Consider the following 25,101-nt stretch of genomic DNA (forward strand, 5'->3'; position numbering starts at 1 on the left):
GTAATATTGGAACTGGCACATTTCCCTCCCATCTAGCAGACTACTGTAGGTCAACTCAGGTGTGACCTACAAGGACTTGGACCTAAAAATTAACCAAAAACATATGTATTTGTCTTCATAAATTTAATCTGAAAGTACCACTTTTTGAAATTAGGATTGGGGGGGGAAAATTGAGTCTAGTTACTAGGCAGTGTAGTTAGCTGATTGCTAGCAGTAGTACCAATCACTAACCACACAGCCAAGTAAACAGATTTGTAATTCATCCAACCAGGTGTCTGTGTTTTAGAGGCCAAAAGAAGAAACAATGTACAAAAGCAGCACCTTCCCCCTCACAAAAATTTTAGTATTCATTATAGAGTTGGTCAAGAATATGATAGCATTTTTTTAGGAAATAAAGCAAACAGGTAAAATGTATAGGCACAAAAGACCCATCAAGAAATTCAAGACATTAACCAATATTCTAGTCACACCCTGATGAATGTTTCCTTAACTATATTATGACATTAGATTTGTGTATATCTTATTGAAAAAAAGGTCCTTTTCAAGAGTGTATATGAAAGCAATTCAATGGAAAGAATTGTTACTATATGTGAATGTCACAGTCCCTGCCACAATAATGTTATTAAATAGTTCTGTCAAAATACAAAATATTCTTGAATAAAGTTATAAAGAAATTAGCTGTTCCTAATTATTTACTGAATATCAAGAAATGGTTCCCCAGTAAAATTAACTTGCACATACTTGCCAAATCTTTTCTATTGGAGCTAAATAACCAATCTTTATTTTTAGCTACAATCAACACTTGTTATTTTCTCCTGGTAATCTGTTCAACACTAAATTGATAACCAAATATTAAATTACAATCAGGCATCTTAATTGCCCAAAATGTACGTGTTCTGAATTGTAATCATAAAGTGCTAGGGCGAGCTAGATACCATATAAGACCAGAGCAGACCCGTAACTTCCCTAACTCCCCTCTGTTACAGTGTGCTTATTCTAACAGCCTAGATACCCCCAACCCCACCCTCTCGAGCAGGTGTCCCGAAATCTCCAAATCCTCACTGCTCCTGGGATCGTTTCAGTGCTGGGAGTGTAGAACCGTTAGAACTAATGCTCTGACCACCCCTTCCCCGCTGACTTCTGGTATACCTCCCGAGGAGACCCCAACTTTGCTTTTTTTAGTGGGTGGGACCAAAGTAGGGGCGGGGCAGAGGACAAGGTAGTAGACTAGCTGGTCTCGCGTTTGTGTAGAAGAAGCGCCCTAAGTTACCATGGAGACGGGACCGGGAGTTAGAAAAACTGACGAAGGGGAGTCCCTTGAAAGTGCAGACCTTGGACCTTTGGTTTTTAGTGGCTCTTCAGAAGAGGATGTGGCTTTAGCCAAGCAGTTCTGGGTCTCAGCGTCCATGCATCCACATCCTGAGTCTCGGTTAGTGTTAAGCAGCACCGAGCAGCGACTGCCAGTAGCCCAAACTTTCAGGCCCTCTTTGCCTGGTGAGTAGTACCAGAAGGTGGATAATTCCTGTATCCCAGAAACCTATCCTGTATAGGCTGTGCCTCCGAATATTTTAGGAATAACTTTGGAGACTTACTAAATCAGCAACTTGCTGAAGCATGTTTCTTACAAGATTAAAACAATTTACATCTCATTTCATAATTCACTGCAATTCTTGGAAGAGGGGGTTAGGAATGCAGCCAATTGCCCCCATGATGTAGGTCTGCTTACTTAAGTTAAGCTTCATTGTCGGTTGGAACGTGTTTAAAAACAAACCAACAAAAAAAAACTCAACTAGAAAAAACGCCCTCTGTTGGTTTACGAGTTATCAGGTGTACTATATTTTTATCACAAACATAAAAGTCCCCGGGGAATTTAAGGCAAGAGACAGGAGCATGTGACAAAGCATGTTGTTGACAGTTATTATAACTAGATCCTAAATTTTTTGAGACTGGAGATGACTAACAAGTTGTGGGGGGAGTAAATGGACATAATGGTTGTTAACCAGTATGGGACATTGAGATGCTTAGCACTTAAGATTCTGAGTTGATTTCCAAATTGATTATTCCTAAAAATGATTAATTTATTCCTGTTATCTTTTGCAGAAAGACATTTTGACCTTACATATTACAGTAAGTATCTCTCAATGTTCAGTATTTCAAACCCCTTAATAGGCTCCCTTGAGTAGCAAACAGTTTTGAGAAGTAGGGAGAAGGTTGTGAATCTTGGAATATGTGAGCGTTTGTTTCAAGACTTGGCATTTCCCTTATTTAAGAAGTTGTTGCCAATTTTCCCAATAAAATTCCAGATGTATATGTAGAAACCAAAAAATTGGGAGGGTTTTTTTTTTTTTTCAGAAAAGTTTTCTAGATCTCTGGAATCAGGCCTATTTGTCTTTTGGATTCATCTGAGGTTTGGTGAAGCCTTAGATAATATGTTCATTCTCCAATTCAATTAAAAAATAAAATTTGAATTAATAAAGTTTCAAGGCATAGGGCGGTAAGTACATCTCTAAAGAATTACTCTTAACCTTAAGTAGTTCTCCTAATCCACATGCTGCTTGTTCTTTTTATTTGTAAATTTTTGTTTTTCATGGCAATTCCAGAATATTATATCTTGAATTTGACTGTTTTGTTTAGAAACTGAACAGTATATTGAACAAGAAAGAAAGTTTCGAGAAGCTGAAGAAAAAGAAAAGTACATCCAAAAGGTAGAATCACATTTCAGAAGCCTATCTGATTGATACAACATTCTTTAAAGCTTTCATTTCTTTTCCTTTCTCTGTACATATAAATATCCATCTCTCCAAATTTGTTCAGCCTAAATGATAGCCCTAAATTTTTAAAAGAATTATCATTGCTGAGTAAGTATGAAATGAATGAATAAATGAAAAAGTATTTGTTAAGCACTTAACTGTGCAAATCACTTGTATTTAGAAATTAGACCTGAATCAAGTCTTGTACTTGGATATAATTTTAAGTTTAATTTAATACACCAAAGTTATGATGCGAATTTCAAGTCTTCATGAAAAGTGGCCATAAAACAGCAAATGAATGTCACTGGCATCAAGTGAATGCTCTTACAGATGATCAAATCTACACAAATGTTAAAATAAAAATGAGAACCCAATTTCAGCATGGTAACCGAGTGAAATTATTTTTACTAAAAAAAATGCCATTCTCTATTATGTGAGCATTACTGTAACCTAAGCTATTCCTTTACTATTATAATTGTTATGGGGCCATTATTTTCCTCTAGGTTTCCTTCTATTGAGATTTTGAAACACTGGGCATACTCTGGATGCTTCTAGGGCAACCTGGAGCTTTTGGGAACCTGAGATAGTCTTAACCATTGTCAGGGTCTAAGAGCTGCCCAAACTTCTTAGAATTGAATATCAAGACTCCAAATAGGTACTTGCTTCGAATCCTTTAGGTTCTCTCCAAGTGATCTTTGGCTACTCAAGGACTCTGCAAAAAGATATAGGATAAGTGGGAAAAGATAGGGCTTATATACTTTGGCAACCAAGATTCAACCCAACCTCATACCATTTACAAACATAGAAGCAGCTAAGTAAAATGGACCATCTTAATGGGACAAAAGTGGTATGATTCTATCAACTATCATTTTGAGCAAAAGATAGAAAGAATGAATTTGGCAAAGTTAAAGAAATCAACTGAACAAATCAATTTTTGGCAGCCCTACTGGTTTAATTTGCATAGTAAAGAAATAGCCTTTAACTCAGCAACTAATGTAGTGATTTATAGAAACCATTTATTTGGTTAATGGACAAATTCCATTCCTGTAACTTTCTCTATGATAAAGCAAAGATGGAAGACTTCATTTTGGCCTACAGTCTTTAATCATAGTAGAAATGGCAAACTCTGAAAGTTTTATCGGGAATTCCACATAAATTATAAAACAGTGGATTGGTTTGCTGATCATATTGGCCCCCCTTTTGTGGGCTATTTTGTTACTTTTCCAACTTGATTAAATTAGTAGAAATCTTAGTCATCTTTTTTTTCTTAAATCTGGAATCTTGTATGATTGAAAATGAGACTTTAAAAAAAAACAAGTCTAATTCTTAATCTTGCCTCCATTAAATGATTTTTTAGGGGGGGGGAGTTTAAGGGGAGACTATGGGTCAAGAAATGAGTTCCATCATTTTTTTTTAAACCCTTACCTTCCGTCTTGGAGTCAATACTGTGTATTGGCTCCAAGGCAGAAGAGTGGTAAGGGTAGGCAATGGGGGTCAAGTGACTTGCCCAGGGTCACACGGCTGGGAAGTGTCTGAGGCCAGATTTGAACCTAGGACCTTCCGTCTCTAGGCCTGGCTCTCAATCCACTGAGCTACCCAGCTGCCCCCGAGTTCCATCATTTTTGAAAGAGGATTGAAATCCTAGCTCTGTTACCTGCTAATTGTGGAAGATTAGTCAAGACAACCTCTTTTAAGCCTTAATTTCCTCATTTGTAAATAGAGATGATCATATCCTGCCTATCTCATGGTTTTTGCTGGATCAGATGAGCAATGTATCTGAAAGTGCTTTAAAAGCTTCAAATAACTATTATAAATGAAGAGAAATAAAATACTTTGGGGAGTCAAAAACACTAAGAATACTTTTATTTGTTTTTGTATAATAAAAGATGTATCGGGGCAGCTCGGTAGCTCAGTAGATTGAGAGTCAGGCCTAGAGACAGGAGGTCCTAGGTTCAAATCTGGCCTCAGACACTTCCCAGCTATGTGACCCTGGGCAAGTCACTTGACCCTCATTGCCCACCCTTACTCTACTCTTCCACCAAGGAGCCAATACACAAGTTAAGGGTTTAAAAAAATTAAAAAAAAAAAGATGTATCATAGGTAGATGTTTTGCAAATAATTGTTTCACTGTTGTATATAAGTTTTAATGAAAGGCAGTTCATCAAACTGCTATATCATGTCCCTCAGGATCAATTTTCTAGCTAGAACAGGAAAGATTATTTTTTATTTGTTGAGATCACCACCAGTCACATATAGAAGAGGAAGAACTGGAATTTTAAGATCCTAAAATGTGATGATTACAAGATAATGTTTTAGGAGTTTGATCTGATAATTTCAAAGGTCCTCTCAAACTCTCTAGAATTCTATGATAGAAATAATAGTTAGCATTTGTATGGCACTTTAATGTTTACAAAATGCTTTACCTATGTTCTTTCACTTTGTCATCCCAAAAACCTTTTGAAATAGGTATTATTATCCTCATTTTACAGAGGTTAAGAAACTTACCCAGGGTCAAACAACTATAAAGTATATAAGGCAAGATTCAAACTCAGATATTGATTTCAAGTCCAGCACACTAGCTACTTCCTACTGTCCAATAATTGCACCTGAGAAATCCTCAGGACAATAAACAGTCACCATATCTTAGATACAGACCAGTGCTATTTTCTTCTTCCTGGCCCAACTTAGTGTCCAGGCTCTAGAGCTTCTTCTGATTCTCCCAGAATTTCTCTACAGTGCCCCCCAAAACTTCTCCTTGCTGGAAATTCACTCCACATCTGGACTTCACACCCTGGAAGTTTTTTGAATAATGCCCTCTCCCTCTGCCTGGCTGGTTCCTCCTAGAACTTCCTTTTTAAGGAGGGAACCCAGGTCAGTCATAACTTCCTTCCTCCTGATTCTCCTGAACTTGCATTTGGGACAGCTGGGTTGCTCAGTGGTTTAAATTTGGCCTCAGATACTTCCTAGCTGTGTGACCCTGGGGAAGTCACTTAACCCCCATTGCCTAACCCTTACCACTCTTCTGCCTTAGAACCAATACCCAGTATCAATTCTAAGACAGAAGGTAAGGGTTTAAAAAACAATTGCTAGTCCCACCACATACCACCAAATGCCTTCATTTCTTTCTCCCCTACACACCCTGTCCAGCTTTGAACTCCTTTTTATGTATTATCTTCTTCTGTTAGAATATAAGCTCCTTGAGGGCAGGGACTGTCTTTATTTATATTCCCAGTACTAAACACAGTGCCTAGCACATAATAAAAACTTAATAAATTTGTCTTGACTTGACTCACATATTCTAGTGCAGCCAAATTTTCCTATGTGCTGTTTTCTAAACCTTCATGTTCTTTTTTCTACCTCCCTTGCTTTTATCTAAAGTATCTCCCATTCCTGGGTTTCTTCAGAATTCCTTTTCCATTTAAGTCTCAGCTCTGATTTTCCTAGTTGTTAGTGCTCTCCTACTCCCAAAAATAATTTTGTATTTATTTATCTTTAGACATTTTGTATTCCCTCCACTAGAATATATGCTCCTTAATAGCAGGCATTATATCACTTTTGCATTGTATCAGCCTAGTATGTGCTTAATAGACCTTGTCAATTAACTGCTTGGTTATTTTACTCTTAATATTAAAGAGCCATTTTTAGGCTCATGGACTAGAGGAATCTTCTTCACCCAGGCTTCTCTATTCTGAAACATGTTCTCAATCCCAGGATTCAGGGGCCCCAGAGATGCCTGGCTTCTAATGAAAAGACTTCTTATTTTTGATCATGACATCACCCACAAATATTCCATATTTATGTTCATGAATTCTAGAAATTCTTTTATCTAATCATAATCTTTTATCATTCTACTTCTCCTTCAGCCTTGCAACTCCAAATTGTGTCCTTCATCTTCACTGTGACTGTGAACCCAGTCTTTCCCAAACCATTGTCTTTGCATTGGTTATGCTCTCTTCCCTTCCCCTTCTTGACAGCCTGGTGAGCCAGATTCTCTACATTGACCCCTTCTCTCAAGTCCCTAGCCCCTTTATCCTATATATCTTGCCTTTCCAAACCCCAGTTTTGTACCGCTCCCATTATCTCTTGCTTTCATTCACATGTTATTAAATAAAGCTGGAGAAAATCATGGAACTCTGCTGAATGGGTCAAATAAAAGTTTGTGCCATAATCTCAATTGGGCCTTCACTACATCAAGGCAATCATTTTATACCTTCCTGACTGATTCACTACCCACTTGCTCCTCTAGCTTTTTACAACCTAGTCACCCAGTCACCTAGATTCACAACCTAGATGTCCTCCTGAGCTTTCCTCATTCGCATCCCCCATTTCCTTATATTTTTTTATTCTTTAGTAATACTTTATTGTAGTTTTCTCCAAATACATAGAGAGACAATTTTTAACATTTATTTTCTGACATTTTGCAATCTAGATTCTTTTCTTCCTTCCCTGAAATATGGCATGCAATCTGATATAGCTTACATATGTGCATACATATATTATGTAATACACATTTCCATATTCACCATGTTGTAAAAAAGTACATGTATCATACACAAGAAGGAACTCATGAAGGAAATGAAGGGGAAAATGGTATGCTTCAATCTGCATTCAGATTCTATCAATTCCTTCTGAAGTGGAAGATAGCATTTTTCATTATGAATCTCTTGGGAGTTGTCTTAGGTATTTGCAATGCTGATAATATTTAAGTCATTTACAGCTGATCATCATACAATATTCCTATTATTGTGTACAATTTCCTTATTCTGTTCACCTAACTTCGTATCAATTCAATATCTCTTTACAGATTTTTCTGAAAACATCCTTATGGCACAATAGTATTCCATTACAACTTATTCAGCCATTCCCCAAATGATGGACATCTCCTCAGTTTCTAATTCTTTACCACCACAAAAAGAGCTACTATAAATAAGTACTTTTGGACAGATAGGTCCATTTTCCTTTTCTTTTATCTCTCTGGGATATAGATCTAGTCATGGAACTCTGCTACATCAAAGAATATAAAGAGTTTTCTAATCCTTTGGGCAGAGTTCCAAAATTGCTCTCCAGAATGGTTGTATCAGTGCATAACTCCACCAACAGTGTATTTAGTGTCTCAATTTTCTCATATACCCTCCAACAGCTATCATTTTTCCTTTTTTGTCATATTAGTCAATCTGAGGTGGTAGCTCCCAGTTGTCTTAATTTGCATTTCTTTAATCAATGGTGATTTGGAACGTTTTTTCATATTATAGTAGATAGTTTTAATTTCTTCATCTGAGAACTACCTGTTCTTATTCTTTGGGAAGTGACTTGTATTATTATAAATTTGACTCAGTTTTCTATATATTTGAGAATTAAAGCCTTTGTCAGAGATCTTTACTATAAAAATTTCCCCCAGTTTTTTGTTTCCCTTCTAATCTTGGTTGCAATGTTTTGTTTGTGCAAAAACGTATTAATTTAATAATAATAAAATTATTTTAACATTTTATTTTACATCTTGTGCATACTCCATTTCCAATCAACAGTTAAGAACTGTTTTTTTCTGCCTTCGTAACATATTGTATATGACTTCTTCTCTGATACCACTACTCTTATCATCTCATGCCTAGACTATTGCAGTAGCCTGCCTAGTGGTTTTTGTTGCCTCATGTCCCTCCCTACTCTAATACATCCTTCACTCAGCTGTCAAATTGATCTTCCTAAAATGCAGGTCTGATAATCTCTTCTCTACCATTCAGTAAACTCCATCAGCTCCCTACTGCTGCCTCTATAATCAAATATAAAATCCTCTGTTTAGCTTTCAGGACCTTTTATAGCTTCTGTCCCCTTTTTACCTTTCCAGGCTACTTAAACCTTAATTCCTTTCAAATACTGTGCAATCCAGTGACACCAGCCTCCTTGCTTTCCTCAGACATAACACTTCATTTCCTAACAACATTTTCACTGACTGTCTTCCATGCCTAGAATGAATTCCCTCATTTCCACTTCCTGGTTTCCTTCTCATCTCAGGTGAAGTCTCACTTTCTGCAAGAAACTTCTCTTAGTCCTCTTTAATATTAGTGCCTTCCTTCTGAGACTACCCCCAATTTATCCCGCATATGTCTCATTAACAGAAAATTGTTTGCATATTGTCTCTATTAGGCTATGAGCTCTTTGAGAGCAAGGACTTTGTTTTATCTTTCTTTGTATCTCCAGAATTTAGCACAGTCCCTGACCTTTGTAGTAGGTATTTAATAAATGTTAGCAGACTTCATTGACTGTGGAAGGAGAGTGGGGGCTTTGTGCAACTCTGCCTCACTTAAATCCAATTTATTCTCAAGTCAAAGGATATCACTATATCATTTTTCATTTTACTATTTTCCTATATATAATGCATGTATATATGTGTGTGTGTGTGTGTGTGTGTATGTGTGTGTGCTTTCATAGTCTAGTGAATCTGTAATCTCATCAGTTTAAGTATTTCTTCCAGCCATGCAGATTGTAACCCTTCCTGCTGGTCCAATTAAAACTCCCATACAGTTCCTCCCATTATTTTACCACAATAGGCTGGTGTGTTCTCTTCATGTGACATATATATTAATAATGGAGCAAACAGATTATCCATCAATTTATCCCTTCCTTTCATTTTATGACCAGCCCAACTCCTTTTCTGGTCATACATTTTCCAGATGACATGCTTACTTTTTTTCTCCCGCATAATTGCTCATTTGTAGTGTGTTACAACCTATATGCACCCACTATGTACCTTGTCATTGCCCTTTGGATGAATCTCGATTTGAATTCTTTGGAGAATCTGTTATTCCATAACTTTCAGCCATCTTGCACACAGATACTAGTGCTAATATGAACCTTTGTTTCAAGAAGAAACTTAAAGTTTTAAAACCACTAGAAAATTTCCCCAAAATGATCTTGTCCAGTGATGTCAAACTCAAATAGAAACAGATATGTGACTTATAAATCATAAAGTAACATTTATATGGTATTACATTTTTATTATTTTATTAAGTATTTATCAATTTTGATCTAGTTTTGCCAGTTTGGGATTTTTGTAGGCCACATAGGTCCTAGAGTTTGAGTTTGACACTTCCATTTCTTTTCCATTTCTTGAATCAGCTATTTGTGTACAATGAGCCTACCAACTTATTAGAGCACAAATTAAATATTAATACAAAACTAAAATATGAAAAATGGGGAAAATGTATCATGTAATTAAAACAACTTAAATCCTAACAGTTAAGTTAGTGGTGCTGAAAAATGGGAGAGAGGAGAAAGGATATCAATACTGATTTCAATAATTTCATGCAAATAGTTCTAACCAACATAACCAACTGTCATAATGAACAAAAGAATCTAGAAACTATCTCATGCAGGAAATACTTTATATCTTTACCATCAGAGTGACATGGCATTCAAGAGTAGCACTAATTAGGATATATAAACTTGCTTGTAATTATTTTACAAAAAAATTAATGGAAAGCTTTAAGAAGTAGCTCATAAAATAGCAATAATGGAAGGAAAAACAAACTTAAAGAAATCTTTGCAAGCTAATCCATCTAAAAAAATCATTTCAAAAGCACCAAAGAATGAAACGAGACAAAAATGAGAAAAAGAAGTAGAAAAAATCTATAAAGATTTTTATAACAAACCCTGTTGGTTATAAAATAAAGAATAGAGGAGCCATCACATTTCCCTTCTTAATGCCCAGTCCCAGCTGTGCTTTTGGAAGAAGAGGAAAAAGCACTGAAGTTAAAGAGAAAGGAAGCTATATTAAGCAAAGAGGTTTGTGTTGGAAGTGACACAATTTAGAGGACATTTTAGGATCCATTTTTTAAGCTTTATAAAAAGGATACCAAATGTGAAGGAAAAAATCAGACTTTATTATATTCACTTTATATGTGTAACTATGGACACATGCACATATGTCCACACACACGTTTGTTTGTTTTTTGGAGAAGAGCTTCAATTTCATAAATGTAAGGAACTCCCAGTGAGGGATTTTCTTTACAACTTTATAGCTACATGAGGCACTAAGAAGTTAGGTAAGTAACTTAAACCAGGGTCATACAGCCAGAGGCAGGACTTGAACCCAGATATTCCTACCTCTATCCACATACGCCATGGCCTCATTCAAAACACACACACACACACACACACACACACACTCTCTCTCTCTCTCTCTCTCTCTCTCTCTCTCTCTCTCTCTCTCTCTCTCTCTCTNAAATTTAAAGCTATCCTCAGACACCCCGCCTTTTACATAAGACACATCCGGATCCTTAGTTTAGTGCCAACTTCTCACCCCATCACACATACGCATACCCATTACTTTGTATTTTTTTTATGTTTTTAGCATTTACATGTGTACATGGTGTTTTCTTTGCCAATAGCATACACATTTCTTGAGAATAGGAACTATTATATCTTTGTTTTTGTATCCCCAGAAACTAACACAATGCCTGGATGGAATAAGAGAAGGTGTGCTTAGTAAATATTATTGTATGAATTAATATACAAATATACCTATACAAGTTGCCCTAATAACATTTTATTTCACTATTTCCTGTATTTTGTTTCCTCTTACTTTATATATATATATTATATATATAATATATATATATTTGTTTCCTCTTACTTTATATATATATATTATATATGTATATAATATGTAGAAGAGAGGCAGTAAAATTTAATAGTTATTAAAATTTTTAAACCTGTCTTCAGATTTCACTTTTTCTCTATCATGTTTTCACCTTACAGCTGTTATCATCCTCTTAAGATTGATAATATTGACAGAAAATAATTAATGATCCCTTTAAAAAACTAATAAAAAAGATTGGCTTGTATCTAATTAATTAGGGTGCCTTAAGTGTTTTGAATATCCAAACTGCTCTATAAATGCCTAGACATTGTTAATACTATTTTAGAGTGGAACATTTTTCACTGATTCCCAGTCCAGAGGTTTAGTTCCAGAATATCTTTTAAAATTAACAAATTAAAAGCTAAATATGTAACAAAACTGTTGAAGAGAGATGTCTTCTTTATAACTTTATCATCTCCCCAGCTGGTGTTGACTTTGAATTGTCTACATTTTTTAAACTTAAGTATTACCCTCATCTTTGGAAAATTTTTAAGTATATGCTATAACTTTAGGTTAGTAGACAAAATGCTATTAATCATATCTGGTAGTTCTGTGATATAAGTTTGTGGCAGAAAATCAAAAGAAATGATTGAAGTTGCTTTGACTAAATGGCTTTATCCATGTTTAAAGGAAACCTTATATAGCACTACACAGCATGATTATTCTTCCTTTGAGAGTTCTGGAATAGCCTTGAAACAATTACAGTAAATGTATAGTCAGCTTTTTCATTTGCGGTTACAAAATTAATCTACATTTAGTACTGCCACCTTTAAAAGAGCTCTTTATCTGCTTATCTTTTCATGAAGAGAAACATAAATTAAAAATAGTTCAATAATTCTAGGAGAAGAAAGGAGAATTCAGACCATTCTTTGTAGAACTAAAAAGGGATGAAGCACTTAATATGCCATGGGAAGTCAGGATTATATCATGAACAAATATAAACCAAGATTTAAACCACAAAGAACAAGACTGGCAGAGTAACATATTAAATATGTAGTATTTATTGGGAATTGGGTTTTAATGAGCTGCAGACTTAAAGAAATACCACACTGATATCCATCAGTGCTGACCATAGTACCATCTCAGTCATCTCCTTTAAGAGAGAATTTGAGTCATGGACTTCCCTGGCATCACAACTAAAAACAGCATAATCTTTTGCAGAGTAGCATAAAGAAAACATGTTTTAGAAATAGCTAAGTAATTATCCAATTAATTACTAATATCTGATTTTTATATAAATCAGTAGCACTCTTTGCAGGATTGGAACTTTTCAGAGGATAAGAGCTGAAAAATTAAAATTTGCATATATGTATGTATGTATGCATGTATGTTCATATATATGTATTTTAACCTCATGGGATCTTCATAACAGTCCTCTGTGGTAAATAATATTATTATCCCCATTTTACAGATAAGGAAGCTGAGGGCGTATAGTTTTTCCATGGTCACTGAAAGTAAGTCACAGAAGCAAGATTATAACCCAAATCTCTCCTGATTCCAAATCTACCCTTTCCTCTATCCCATGCTGTTCCTCCAGGTCATGGGCTTCAGAGCTCAAAGGGGTCTTAGAAGCCATCTAGTCTATTCTCATGATGCTAGTTTTGTTCATGCAAATCACCACCAAAGAGATTCAATTAGTCTGAGAGAGAAGGGCAGTACTATAGCAACTTTTTTCCTCCACTGAATTCCTGCCAGCAATAATAGCACTGCACTCCTATATACAGTTGAGAAAACTGAGGTTGGAAACAGTTAAACCACTTGGCTAAGGTTACACAGAAAATAAACAGAGAAAACCTTTGACCTCAGGTATTCTAACTCTAAATCTAGAATTTCTTTTCCAAGTTCCTGGTAAGTTTTTTTTGGTTCTGCTGAGTCACCATATTTTGATGATGCAGGATTTTCAGTTTACCCACAGTTTTGCAGCAATAAAGTATCTTGTGGAACAACAACTAGCACAACATAGTAAAAAGAGAATTAGGTTAAGAATCAGAATCAACTTCTCTAAGGCCTCTTTTTTTCTTATCTGTAAAATAAGGTTATTAGAGTAGCTAAGATTACCCACTAAGGTTATATGTTACTTGTAGCTCTAAACTCCAGGTCCAGGGATACATGCATAAGACATAACAAATTATTCTTTTCAGAGAGTTAGCCCAAGATTAGGAAAACCACAAACCCACTGATATTAACTGAAATTAAAATAGCCAATCTGCTTGTCTTTACTTCTGCCAAACTTGCTCCCTTGGGTGGTTGAACAACAATAATAAAGGAGGATTTTAAAACTTTAAACAGTAAGAAATTTCTTTACAAACTCTAAAATTGCCCCCCCCCGCCCATTCATCCTAATCTTCCTTTCTCCATATATACCACTATCATTTCTACTTAATCTGCTGTTCACCCATCAATCAAATTAATTCCCCCCAAATTTTCCTAGTCTATTAAACCTCTTTGGGCTTTGCTTGCCTCCCTATAAAATGGGGATAAGAGTTGCCTGACTTCTCAAGATTTTGTAAGGAAAAGACTTTGTAAAAACTTTAGAACACTACATAAATTTAAGGTATTATGCCTGGGCCTATTAGTAATTGATGAGTTGAATGAATGACCAGATCCTTCTAAGCAAATTATGTAATAAAGTCAGGCAGTGAAGTGTTAGAAGCATTTAATTCTTCTAGTTTCCAAAACAGGATATTTAACTACATAAAATGTAGCCCAAAATGCCTTTAGACTCTGAGAAGGTATGGCCATTTGCCTTTTGAATCCTGAGATTCCATAATTCCTCAGAACCTAAATTTAGAGATAACAAGGACCATAGAAGTCATCTAGACCTATCTATTGTTTATACATCAGAAAACTAGCCTTTTGGTCTTCCTACTCCTAATCCAGCACTCACTGTGAACACCATGCAGAGTTATGGTTACAATTTTCATCATACTACCATAACTTGTTAGACCTAGTGGGGCTTATGTGCTTCATGGAAGTTCTCTTCCTTCTGTTAGGAAAATGTAGGAGCTTCCCCGATCCTTTCCAACTTAAATGATGATTTGGAAAATAAACACAGATTGCATGCTTTAGCTGCCAAGAATAAAATTGGGTAACATTTGACCTGAAAGAAGGGACCCCCAGAGCTTGAGAAGAAAACTATAAAATGAGACAGGACAATTAATATTTTGGGGAAGCAAGAATAGCATCCTTAAAAGAAGCTTTCCAATTAAATGTCATTTCAGAGGAGTCTTGGGACAGAGGCATAAAGTGATCAAAGATTTGATTAGAAAACCATTAAAAAGTACCTTGTGAAGGATACTTTATGACCAAAGGTATTCCTCCTCCCTGAACCCTGATTAATTTATTATATGCCATCTGCAACCTTCCTAAAAAATAGTTCCCTTTTTTCTAGAGAAACACAGGAGTTCACCTTCTGGGCACTCATATTCAAGAAACTCCCCCAACAGGGTAAAAATAAGCATAGTTGTTTGATCTATTTTAATGAGTTACAGGCTGCTGCTGCTTGTGAAACTCATAGAAGGATTCTTAATTTATAAGTATTGGGGGGGGGGCAGCTGGGTAGCTCAGTGGATTGAGAGCCAGACCTAGAGATGGGAGGTCCTAGGTTCAAATCTGGCCTCAGACACTTCCTAGCTGTGTGACCTTGGGCAAGTCACTTGACCCCCATTGCCTACCCTTACGGCTCTTCTGCCTTGGAGCCAATACACAGTATTGACTCTAAGACGGAAGGTAAAGGTTTAAAAAAAAAAACAAGTATTGGGCCTTAGTTAAAGGTCAATTAAAGTCATCTGATGTTCTTTCTTTGGAGCCCAAACAGTCCCCTAAAGTTGCTCTCTTATGCTATCTTTTCCTGTTCCCTTTAAGAATGATGGCATGCTGACAGTATAACAGTGTATTAAGGGTCAGACCAAAACCTCTGATTCTGTCATAAAAGTCTAGAGTTTTCAAGGGTGAATAACAGCTGCCTGATATAGAGAAGCTTAAAGAGCCAATGCTAGATCACTTGAACTTCATGGAAGAAAAATTGGACCTGAGTCATTTCTTCTATAAAATGGAAGGATAAGACTAGATAATCTCTTAACACCCTTTCAATCTCTACTAATCTGTAAATCTATGAAACAGAACTTTAAGAAAGACTTGGTTCACAGTATGATTGCTGAAAACTAAGAGCCATTGCCAGAATTTCTTTAGGGAAGGTATGAGAGCCTATACTTTATACCTTGGGTAGGCAGGGTCTGTAGCTTGAAACACAGGCTCAAGAACAATATGGGAGGATCCCATTTAGCTCACATATCTATGCCATGACCCCAATTACACAACAAAACACTTGTGTTGTTCCGTATTGCCATGTATAGAACCAATGTACCGGTTGTTTCACCTTGCATGATTAGGAAAGAATTTTCTACAGAGTGTTCCAGATTTTGAAGATGAGTTGACATTTTTTGTTTTATCTTGACCAAAAGTCAAATAAAAGTTACATAAAGTCAGGTACATGTGTCTGTTTCCTTACCTATAAAATATTAGGGGTTTAAACTACATTATTTCTAAGGTATTTTCTGTCCACTCATAGTCTATGACTTGTTCCTTTGGCCAAGTAAAATCAATAGTTCGGTGGCCAATGTACTGATAATTGTTCCTAGTCATACATATCACCTAAAGTATTTTTATAAATATAAAAATGTTTAAACATTTTAATAACTCAAACAAATGAGTGAATCTTTTAGGGATTATACCTAAACTTGAAAGATTTCATTGCAAAAGAAATTTTAAGAGTAGTGAGTAACTGAAAAAGAAATGACAGATTCTCACTGTTTCCACGATAGTAGTGTCCAGATTATCATCTTACACTTACATATATCCTTTGTCATCTCAAGCTTATTCACCAATTGCCCCCAAAATCCACCACTGATATTTACACTTTTCTATCTTATATGAGTTGAATCAAACTTGCAAGATTTGCCTAATAACAGTTTACCTAAATAATCATTGTATGACAATAACTGTAAAGTACTAGACTCAGTATTTGGGGTCATCTTCAGCTACAACAAATTTTATCAACTGAATCTATCAGTTTCTTGTATATTTTGGGGATAGACATGTTTCAAATGTCTACACTATTTTTTTTAGTTTTTGAAATGAAAATTCTCAGTTAATAGAATTTAGGATAGGTTATATATTTTGTTTCCCTTATTTTAACATTTCATTTCATTCATTGTCACTTAAGATAACATTAATAATTGTAAATCCACTTAGTCCATCATAGATATACATTTTATCTTACATGCATTTTTATGAATATTTTGAGATGGGTTATTATGGAAATTCTAAAGTGGGTGAATATTTTGTCAACAGGATGTATATGTTTATCAAGAATAATTTGTTTTCAAGTTACAACAAAAACGTATATGACAAAACTAAGATCATCATACTTTTTTCATGACATCAAAATTTAACAGAAAGCCATATAAAGGTATTAAAATCATGCAGCAATCCTGGTTATGTAATTACTGACTTTTTTCTCATTTTAGTAAAATGTTCCTTTTAAGATGAAAAATGTTTGTCAGATCTGGGAACTGAGCCAAGATAAAGCAGTTTCCAGAAGGTATGGAAAGGTGCTGAGGTTTGCAGATCTTTCCTGCAAGTCAGCAATCTTCCTCTCTCCAATTAATAACTCAGTGTCTCCCATCCATTAACATACATTATTGCCATTAAATCCACCTTCTAAAATCAGATTAGTGCAGGAGGAAGCCTTTTCACTGATTATTCAGCTTTTTTTTTTTTTTTAAGTAAACAGTATATCATTTTCTAGTCTTTTAGTTCTCTATATCATCATTATGAGCAGGTCTGAATTCTCTTTATGGCAATTATAGAACCTAGTAACAATCCAAATTGCAGTAAATAAGCATAGAGAATGTTAGCAAATGTAAAATATATAAAGAGAGAATTTGAGAGGAAATGTTTTCTTTCTAAAGGAAGAAGTTATCTGAGTCCTAATGCCATGATGGCGAACCTATGGCACATGTGCTAGAGAAGGCACATATAGACTTTTCTGTGGGCACACATGCCAAGGATCCAGTGCATCCATCCCTGCAGCACAGAGTTTGCCAGAGTTCCCAACTAGAAAGCTGGAATTAGGCACAGCTGGGCTGCTCCCCTCCTCCTCTCCCCAGAAGGAGTTAGTAAACTGGTGTCTTCAAACAGCATCCTTTGAAGGACAAGATTGCCCCACCCCATTCAGAATACAATGGCCTCTTAATTACCTTTGGCCTGAGTGAGACAAAAACAATTTATGTCTTTACTATCAGAAGCAACCAGTGTCTTATTATACAAAGTATTTTTGGGATGGGGGGATGTGTCTTTTGAGTTTGTACTTTAAAAATGTTCAAAACTGTAGTCTAATGATTCAGCTATTCCCCAGTTTCTTTCACAAGCAAACTTGGGCTACTTTAATTTGCATTCTTAATCCCCTGGCCCAGACTGTTCAATTTGCATTCAAAGGGGTACCTGCCTGAGGGAGAAAAATGGGCTGGAAGCTCTGGAAGCTAGGGATCTCCCAATCAGCCCTGCATCCAGATTAAAACCTGACAGAAATCCTTGACCATTTGCTAAAAAGATTCATTTGGAGGATACCCACTTCAGGAAGGCTGGACTGTCATGGGGTCAATGTGTCAGGATGATGTCATTTAACATGAGGGTTATATTTTCCTATAAATAAGGTATTTTTCTGTAAGCTGGGATTTTTTTTTTTTTTTTTTGCTTTTTTTTCTGGCCACTTTTTTCTTCTTTCTCAATAAAGTGTTATGTTTGAAATGACTTCTGGCTCCTTGAATTGTGGCTAAAGAGAGTGTACTTTGAAATTTTCAAGGTCCCCTCATTTTCCACTTTGGAGAGGAGCTATGTTTGAGGGGGGATCATAGCTCATATAACTGGAGGGGAGCAGAATAGAGTGCTTGTGCCCCTCGCCTCTCCCTAAGTCATTACCTGCCCCCCTGCCCAGCAGACCAGTGGGAGTGCTTGCTCCCCCCACTCGGTGGAGTAAAGGGGAGAAGCAGGGTGTACCCAGCACTAGGTGGGGTGAGGGGCACAGAATGGGGTCTCTGGGGGCACTTGTGGGGTTGGGGTAGGGCCTGGCACTCCATCTCTAAAAGGTTGTCTATCTCTGTCTTAGTGTTATGTTTTGTTATCTAGTTTTGCTTTACACTGGTTGTAAATCTCATAATAACCTTTATTTCATACGAATCATAGGAGAGGAATAGATTTCATGGATTTGTAAGGCTTTACATTTCCCAGCTTCCCTATCAAACAAGTAGCTTTCCAGTAGGAACATATCATTAAATTCTGGGCCCGAGGAAAAAAAATTTAGAAAACATTCAGGGCAAAATAAACAATTTTTCCAATAAAGGAAGATCCTTTTTCTTTTAGATATCATTTGATGTGTGAACCATATGGGCCACTAACCATCACAAATCTTCATTTTTAAGTTACAAAATTACAGATCACTTTTAGAGCTTGGATTATATAAATTCCCTGATTTGAGTGAAATTGTCAATGAATATTTATTTATTTGAATTTAGTTGAAATTAATTACATATAATAGAGATAATAAGAATTCTCCGATATGCTCTGATGACCTCTAGAGTACCATCTTCTAATCTTCTGGATCAGGAGAATAGAGGAGGAGAAGGGTAGGAGAAAGGAAAGCAAGAGTGTTGATACCCAAGGAACATTCCAAAGTATGACCTGGACCCTGGACCATAATAGTTCAGATTGAAAATAATGATGATAATAGCTACCATTTATATGATATTTAAGATTTGCAGTGTACTTTATATAGATTATCTCATTTGATCCTTACTTGTTATCCCCACTTTACAGATGAGAAAACTGAGGCAGGCAGAAATTAAGTGAGTTGACCTAGATCACACAGCTAGTAAGTATCTCAGGCAAGATTTGAGCTCCTGTCTCTCTTACTCCAGGTCCAGCTGCTTTATCTACTGCACCACCTAGCTAGATGGAGGGTGCTCTCCTAATTACTCCCATTACCTATATATTTATATCAGCTAACAATTTCAATACAGGTAAAATGATTTATATACTAGGTATTTAATGATTGCTTCTTTATTGATTTCTATTTCAAAAACCTTTAGTCTCTATAAGCCTACTCTCTTAAAGTAAATATGTCAGGTGCACTCACCACCACCACCATCCCTGACCCCCTGCAAGCTTCATTGTAGCCAGAGCCAAATAAAATGTATTGTGAAATTTTTAACAAACAAAAATACAGTAGAATATAGATAATGTTAATATATGGTTTTCTAAGTCAAAATATGGGCAGCAGGATCCTTATATAAATTTTATTCCCTTTTAACCCTTCTGAGTGATACCACAGAATGCTAAGAGCCTATCTTAGGAACATTCTTAGCTCTCAACTCATATGCAGAGTTGATCAACATTATCTTTAATATATCAATTGAGTGCTATATTAAGATTGAATGATATACTGAAATAATCAGTTTGAACATCTTTAAAATATCTGTTTGAATGATCAAACCTGCTTCCCCTTCATTTACCAGGTATGTCTATACCCCTAGGTTCTTGTTGATGACTTGGAAGCCAATAGGGAGTGGTCTTTCAGAATTATATCATTATAGTTTTATAATACAAAGATATCTTTAAATATGCCTTCAAAATAACACATGCAACTACTGTCAAGGGAATAGGAGCTTTTTCTTCTACTCTTAAACACTTTTTCATCTCTTAAGGCTCATTGAATTGTTAGTACTTGTTCTTTAAGGTTGCTTGTAAAAACTAATGCAGAAAATTCATTCAGTCCATCTGCTATCTGCTTATCATATCTGAGTCTCCTTTTCCCCATGATCAGTAAATGATTCCATGAATTCTTTATCTAGCTTTCTCCATTAAATTTACATTTGTTTTAATCCCTTGACAGTTATTGGAATCTCTTACAGGGGCCCCTAATATTCTTTACACAGTGTTCATTGTAAATCTCATATTACCATCTCCTTTTTTTCCTCAGAAGCTAGGTAGCTCTATATTTCAGGTGTTATGATTAAAAATGATGAGGGCCGAGATCAAAAGGGAAAATAGTATTTTAATAAAAGCCATGCTGATAGAGATAAACTGACCACGCGCCTGTAAGAAACCTATTCCAACCTCACCTCAGCCATTTACCTTCCTCTCTCCTCGAGCTCAGGTAACTAAAGAGGCAGCTCCAAGTCACTTCCCCCTAATTTCAAACAGTCCCTCACCTTGAATACGTCATCCAAAACCGGAAACCCATGAAACCCGTTGGACCACGGGAAATGTAGTTTTAAGGACCCCCATAGGTCCACAGAAGTTTGTCAAACACTATATTGAGGTTCAATCCTTCCAAATAGAACCCCAGGTGATTTTAACTAACACACAGGTCTTGATCTTGAGAGATTGCTTCATGCTCAATGAATTCTCATGCATTTGGGATGGCAGCCAGCTTCTCTAGAGCTAGCTCAATCCACCCTTGTGATTAGGCCCTTAAATTTCTAGGTTATGGTAGCAACTGTTTCAGCCAGAAGAAAAAAGTCATAGAGGGATAACTCAAGTAGTACTGAGTGGTACTGACACTACCTCACTCTGTTTTTTTTGTTTGTTTTAAACCCTTACCTTCCATCTTAGAATCAATACTGTGTATTGGTTCTAAGGCAAAAGAGCTGTAAAGGCTAGATAATGGGGGTTAATGACTTGCCCAGGTTCACACAACTAGGAAATGTCTGAGGCCAGATTTGAATCCAGGACTTCCCATCTCTGGGCCTGGCTCTCAGTCCACTGAACCACCCAGCTGCTGCCTAACTCTGTTTTAAGAAACTATTTCAGTTGGCATTGTTAACTTAGAAAAAACGTGGGACTATTAAATAGTCATAAACCACTCTTTAATCAAGGGAAAGGGGGATGAGGGCTACTTGGCCTCTTATGCAGAGCTGCGCCTGGTGCAGAGTCTAAATGAACCCTGCTTCGCTCTGCTCCCTGATCCCCCAGGGAGTGACACCACGCTAGATGACGACTCCCAGGGACAAAGGAAATTGGGGAACTTATATACCTTTTGGGAAGATCCAGGGGCTGGGGAAGATGATTGACATTATACTGACAGGATACAATCAAGCTGGAGAAAGGGATCATAGCTAGAGGCTAGGGTGTAGGGGAAGGGGCTGATTACACAATGGATACTAAAGGAATGGTCCCTGCCCAGGTAGTCTTCCTGGGAAGGGTCTTTGATATAATGGGGAAGACTACTAGGACAAAAGGGGTATTTAGCATTTACCCTGCGGTCCGTTATTCAGTCTGCAACTGCTAGCCTGAGATTCCCTTCAGGGTGGATTCTCATGGGAACAGGGAACAAACACAAGCTTTGGGGGTCTCCAAAATACAAACTATTTCTAAACTTGGGGTTAATCATACCTCACTAAGCTACTAGTTTGGGAACTCTAGATTCCATGTCGACAGTGTTTCATAAACCAAAGGAACAAAAGTGTTGTCCTTTGTTCATATGAGAATTAGAATGTAAGTAACAAGCAGGACTATAGGCAGTATGTTTGAAGTTCAAATCAGTTTCACACTTGGTTTCTATAAGTGACAATCTGTATAAATAAAATTGTTATGATATTCTGGAGGATTTGTGGTCAGAGAACTTTTCGTCAACTTCTCTCTTTGAACTGTTTCAATATTTGATAGCAAAGCACTCCCAAAATCTCAGTTTCTGAATGTGGAACCTATTGTCCTTATTTCTCAGACCTCAGGGTCAAAGTTTGGATTCCTCCAAGGCAGAGAAGGAAATCTTTTTATAAGAGTATAATATAAAGGCCTTGGAAACTCTACTTCCCTACCTCCACTGTGTTATCAAATCATTGAAAAAGGAGTTTTCTCCTTCCAAATTTGTCTGCCCTAAAGAGTCAAAAAGAAGACTGGGCTCTCCCTAAATTGGCACTACATATCTTTGCCTCCCTCATTAAACTTCCCAGAAATATTCAGCATAAATTTCACTGTTTCCCAGGTACCCCATTGCTATATGCTTTATTTCCCCAGGGCATCCCTGAAGACACAAAAATGTAACTTTGTAGGAATATCCTGAGGGCTAATAAATGATGCTAAATGATCATTGTAAATATTCAATATCATACCTAAATATGCTTAATTGACAATATCAGGACTGCAAAATGGCAATTCCATTGGCTTGTATAACACTAAAATAATTTGTGTTTTACTATAAGGCTAGTTGTAGGTCTTTTCTCAGAATAATAAAGGCTTGAGTGTGTCTATTTGCAGCGATTTCTCAGAACAGTCTAACAGTCTGGAACATTTTTGTCCAGATGATACCATTGTTGGTTATAATTTAAAAACCTGTTATTCATTTTCAGTAAGCATATCCAGGAAGAAATAAAATAGCATTTAACTTCAGTATTTCTAGAGAATTTTATTACATTATTGAACTGGCTAGCATCTTGAAATAACCATCATGGTAAAAGGATCGGAAGCTAGGGAAAAAGTATAGATGTTTGGCACCATGTTGATAATAGCCACTGAAAGAAAAGAAAATTAAGAGTTATAAGAAAGGACAAGCTACAGTTGTGGGCTACAAGTCAATCAGTGCAAACTATAACTCAGTCATATGACATGCACTAAACAGGGATGACAGCAAAAACTAATGGGCCTTCAGGGTTCAGTTCTTAGTTCAATTAGAAAAAGTGGGTAAGATTAAACATTGGAATAGACTTAGTTGTTGAAATGCCTCAAATCAAAACATGCAAATACTTAAATGACAAAAGTAAGAGAAAGGGAGATAATTACATATATGCCTACAATACATACATTTTCTAACTTTTACTGGTGCTTTTTTGTTACATACAATCCTCTGTTACATGGCAATATACTATAATATCCTAAGTTCTCAGAGGACATGAGAGTGGAAAGCACTGTCTTCTCCCAAATCTCTATTCCTTCACCCCTGTTTCACAATAAAGGTATCATGTGTAAAACCCAGTTAAATTGCTTGTTGGCTATGGGAGGGAGGAGGGGGTAGGGAAGAGGGGACAGAAAAAATACAAATCATATAACCATGGGAAAATATTCTAAATTAATTTAAGTAGATAAATAAAATAAAAAGTATCATGTTACCTTGATCCTATCCCGTCCCATCTTCTCTAGATTATCCCCTCTGTCATCGCAATTCTAATTCTCAATCTCTCCCTGTCTACTGGCTCCTTCTCTGCCTACTACCAACAACTTTTCCATCCTTAGATATTTCTCACTTGATCCAACTATCTCCTGTAATTCTCATCCCTTTTTCAACTAAATTCTTTGAGAAAGTCATCTATACTTGCTACCTCCATTTCCTCTCCTTTGGCTTCTCTAACCCTCTGAAATCTGACTTCTGTTTACATCATGTCTCTCCAAAGGTATAAAGCGTTGAATTGTCAGATCCAAAGGCCATTTCTCAGTCCTCATCCTTCTTCACTTCCCCGAAGCCTTAACACTTTTGATCACTCTGTTTTCCTAGATATTCTTTCCTCTCCAGATTTTTGTGACACTGTTTACTCCTGGATCTCCATTGCTCTGTCGTATTGCTCCTTCTTAGTCTTCATTGTTGTATCTTCATTCATGTCATGCCTACTGTGGGTGTCTCCCAAAAGTAGGTGCTGTGTCCTCTTCTCTTTTCACTCTATATTATTTCACTTAGTGATCTCATCAGCTCTCATGCATTCAATCATCATTTCTTTCTCTATTATATATTCAACTGTTATCTCTAAGTGCTAGTCTTACATTACCACCTGCCTTATATATCTCAAATTAGATGTGCCATAGACATCTCACACTAAATATGTCCAAAATAGGACTCATTAACCTTCCCCCACCCAACCCTCCCTGCTTCCAACCTGTCCTATTACTGTCAAAGGCGCCACTAGCCTCCCAGGCACCCATAAACCCAGGCTAAAAAGTGTAACCTTGATGTTATACTTAACTCCTCTCTCTCATTCTATACATTCAATCTGGTGCCAAGTCTTGTCATTTCTACCTTCACAATATCTCCTTCATATATGTCCCATTCTCTCCACATACACAACTGTCATGCTATTATTACAAGCCCTTATCATCCTTTATTCCTGAACTTTTGCAATAATTTTCTCTTTACCTCAATTCTCCCTTCACCCTATCCATCCTCTATTCAGCTGTCAAAGTGATTTTCCCAAACTAAAAGTTCAACCATGTCACTCTTTTCTCCTGAATGAGTTCCTATGGGTCCCTGATGCCTCTAGGATAAAACAAATCCTCTCTTTGGCATGTCAAGCCCTTAACAATCTGGCTCCTTCCTACTAGTTATCTCATACTTTCACATTCTCCACACACTCTATAATCCAGCTATACTAATCTACTTGCTGTTCTTTACAGATGATACTCCATCCCTCATGCCTTTGTTCTGGCTATCCCCCATGCCTGAAATACTCTGCCTCCTCATGTCTGACACCTGGCTTCCTTAAAAGCTCAGCTCAAATCCTATAAGCACTTATTTTCATGTTATTCCACCAGGACCACCATAATTATAATGTGTGCTCCTTGAAGATAATTTTTATTTTTTAATCCCTGGCACTTAGAACATTGTCTGGCCTGGTAAGCATTTAATAAATACTTGGTTGCTGAATTAATCAAATTATTTTTATAATCAATACA

At 36.5% G+C, this 25,101-nt stretch overlaps 1 protein-coding gene across 1 annotated transcript in view; it reads left to right on the top strand.

Annotated features, from left to right (window-relative positions):
* Positions 1 to 1,271: 1,271 nt before the first annotated feature.
* HOATZ (HOATZ cilia and flagella associated protein) overlaps positions 1,272 to 25,101 on the top strand; it is a 39,290-nt gene continuing 15,460 nt past the window's right edge. Inside the window, exons 1-3 of the mRNA XM_044669018.1 lie at positions 1,272 to 1,494; positions 2,101 to 2,127; positions 2,635 to 2,705. Coding sequence (XP_044524953.1) covers positions 1,272 to 1,494; positions 2,101 to 2,127; positions 2,635 to 2,705 — 321 coding nt within the window. The remainder of the gene's footprint in view (positions 1,495 to 2,100; positions 2,128 to 2,634; positions 2,706 to 25,101) is intronic.

Source organism: Gracilinanus agilis, chromosome 3, assembly GCF_016433145.1.
Source record: "Gracilinanus agilis isolate LMUSP501 chromosome 3, AgileGrace, whole genome shotgun sequence".
NCBI lineage: Eukaryota > Metazoa > Chordata > Mammalia > Didelphimorphia > Didelphidae > Gracilinanus > Gracilinanus agilis.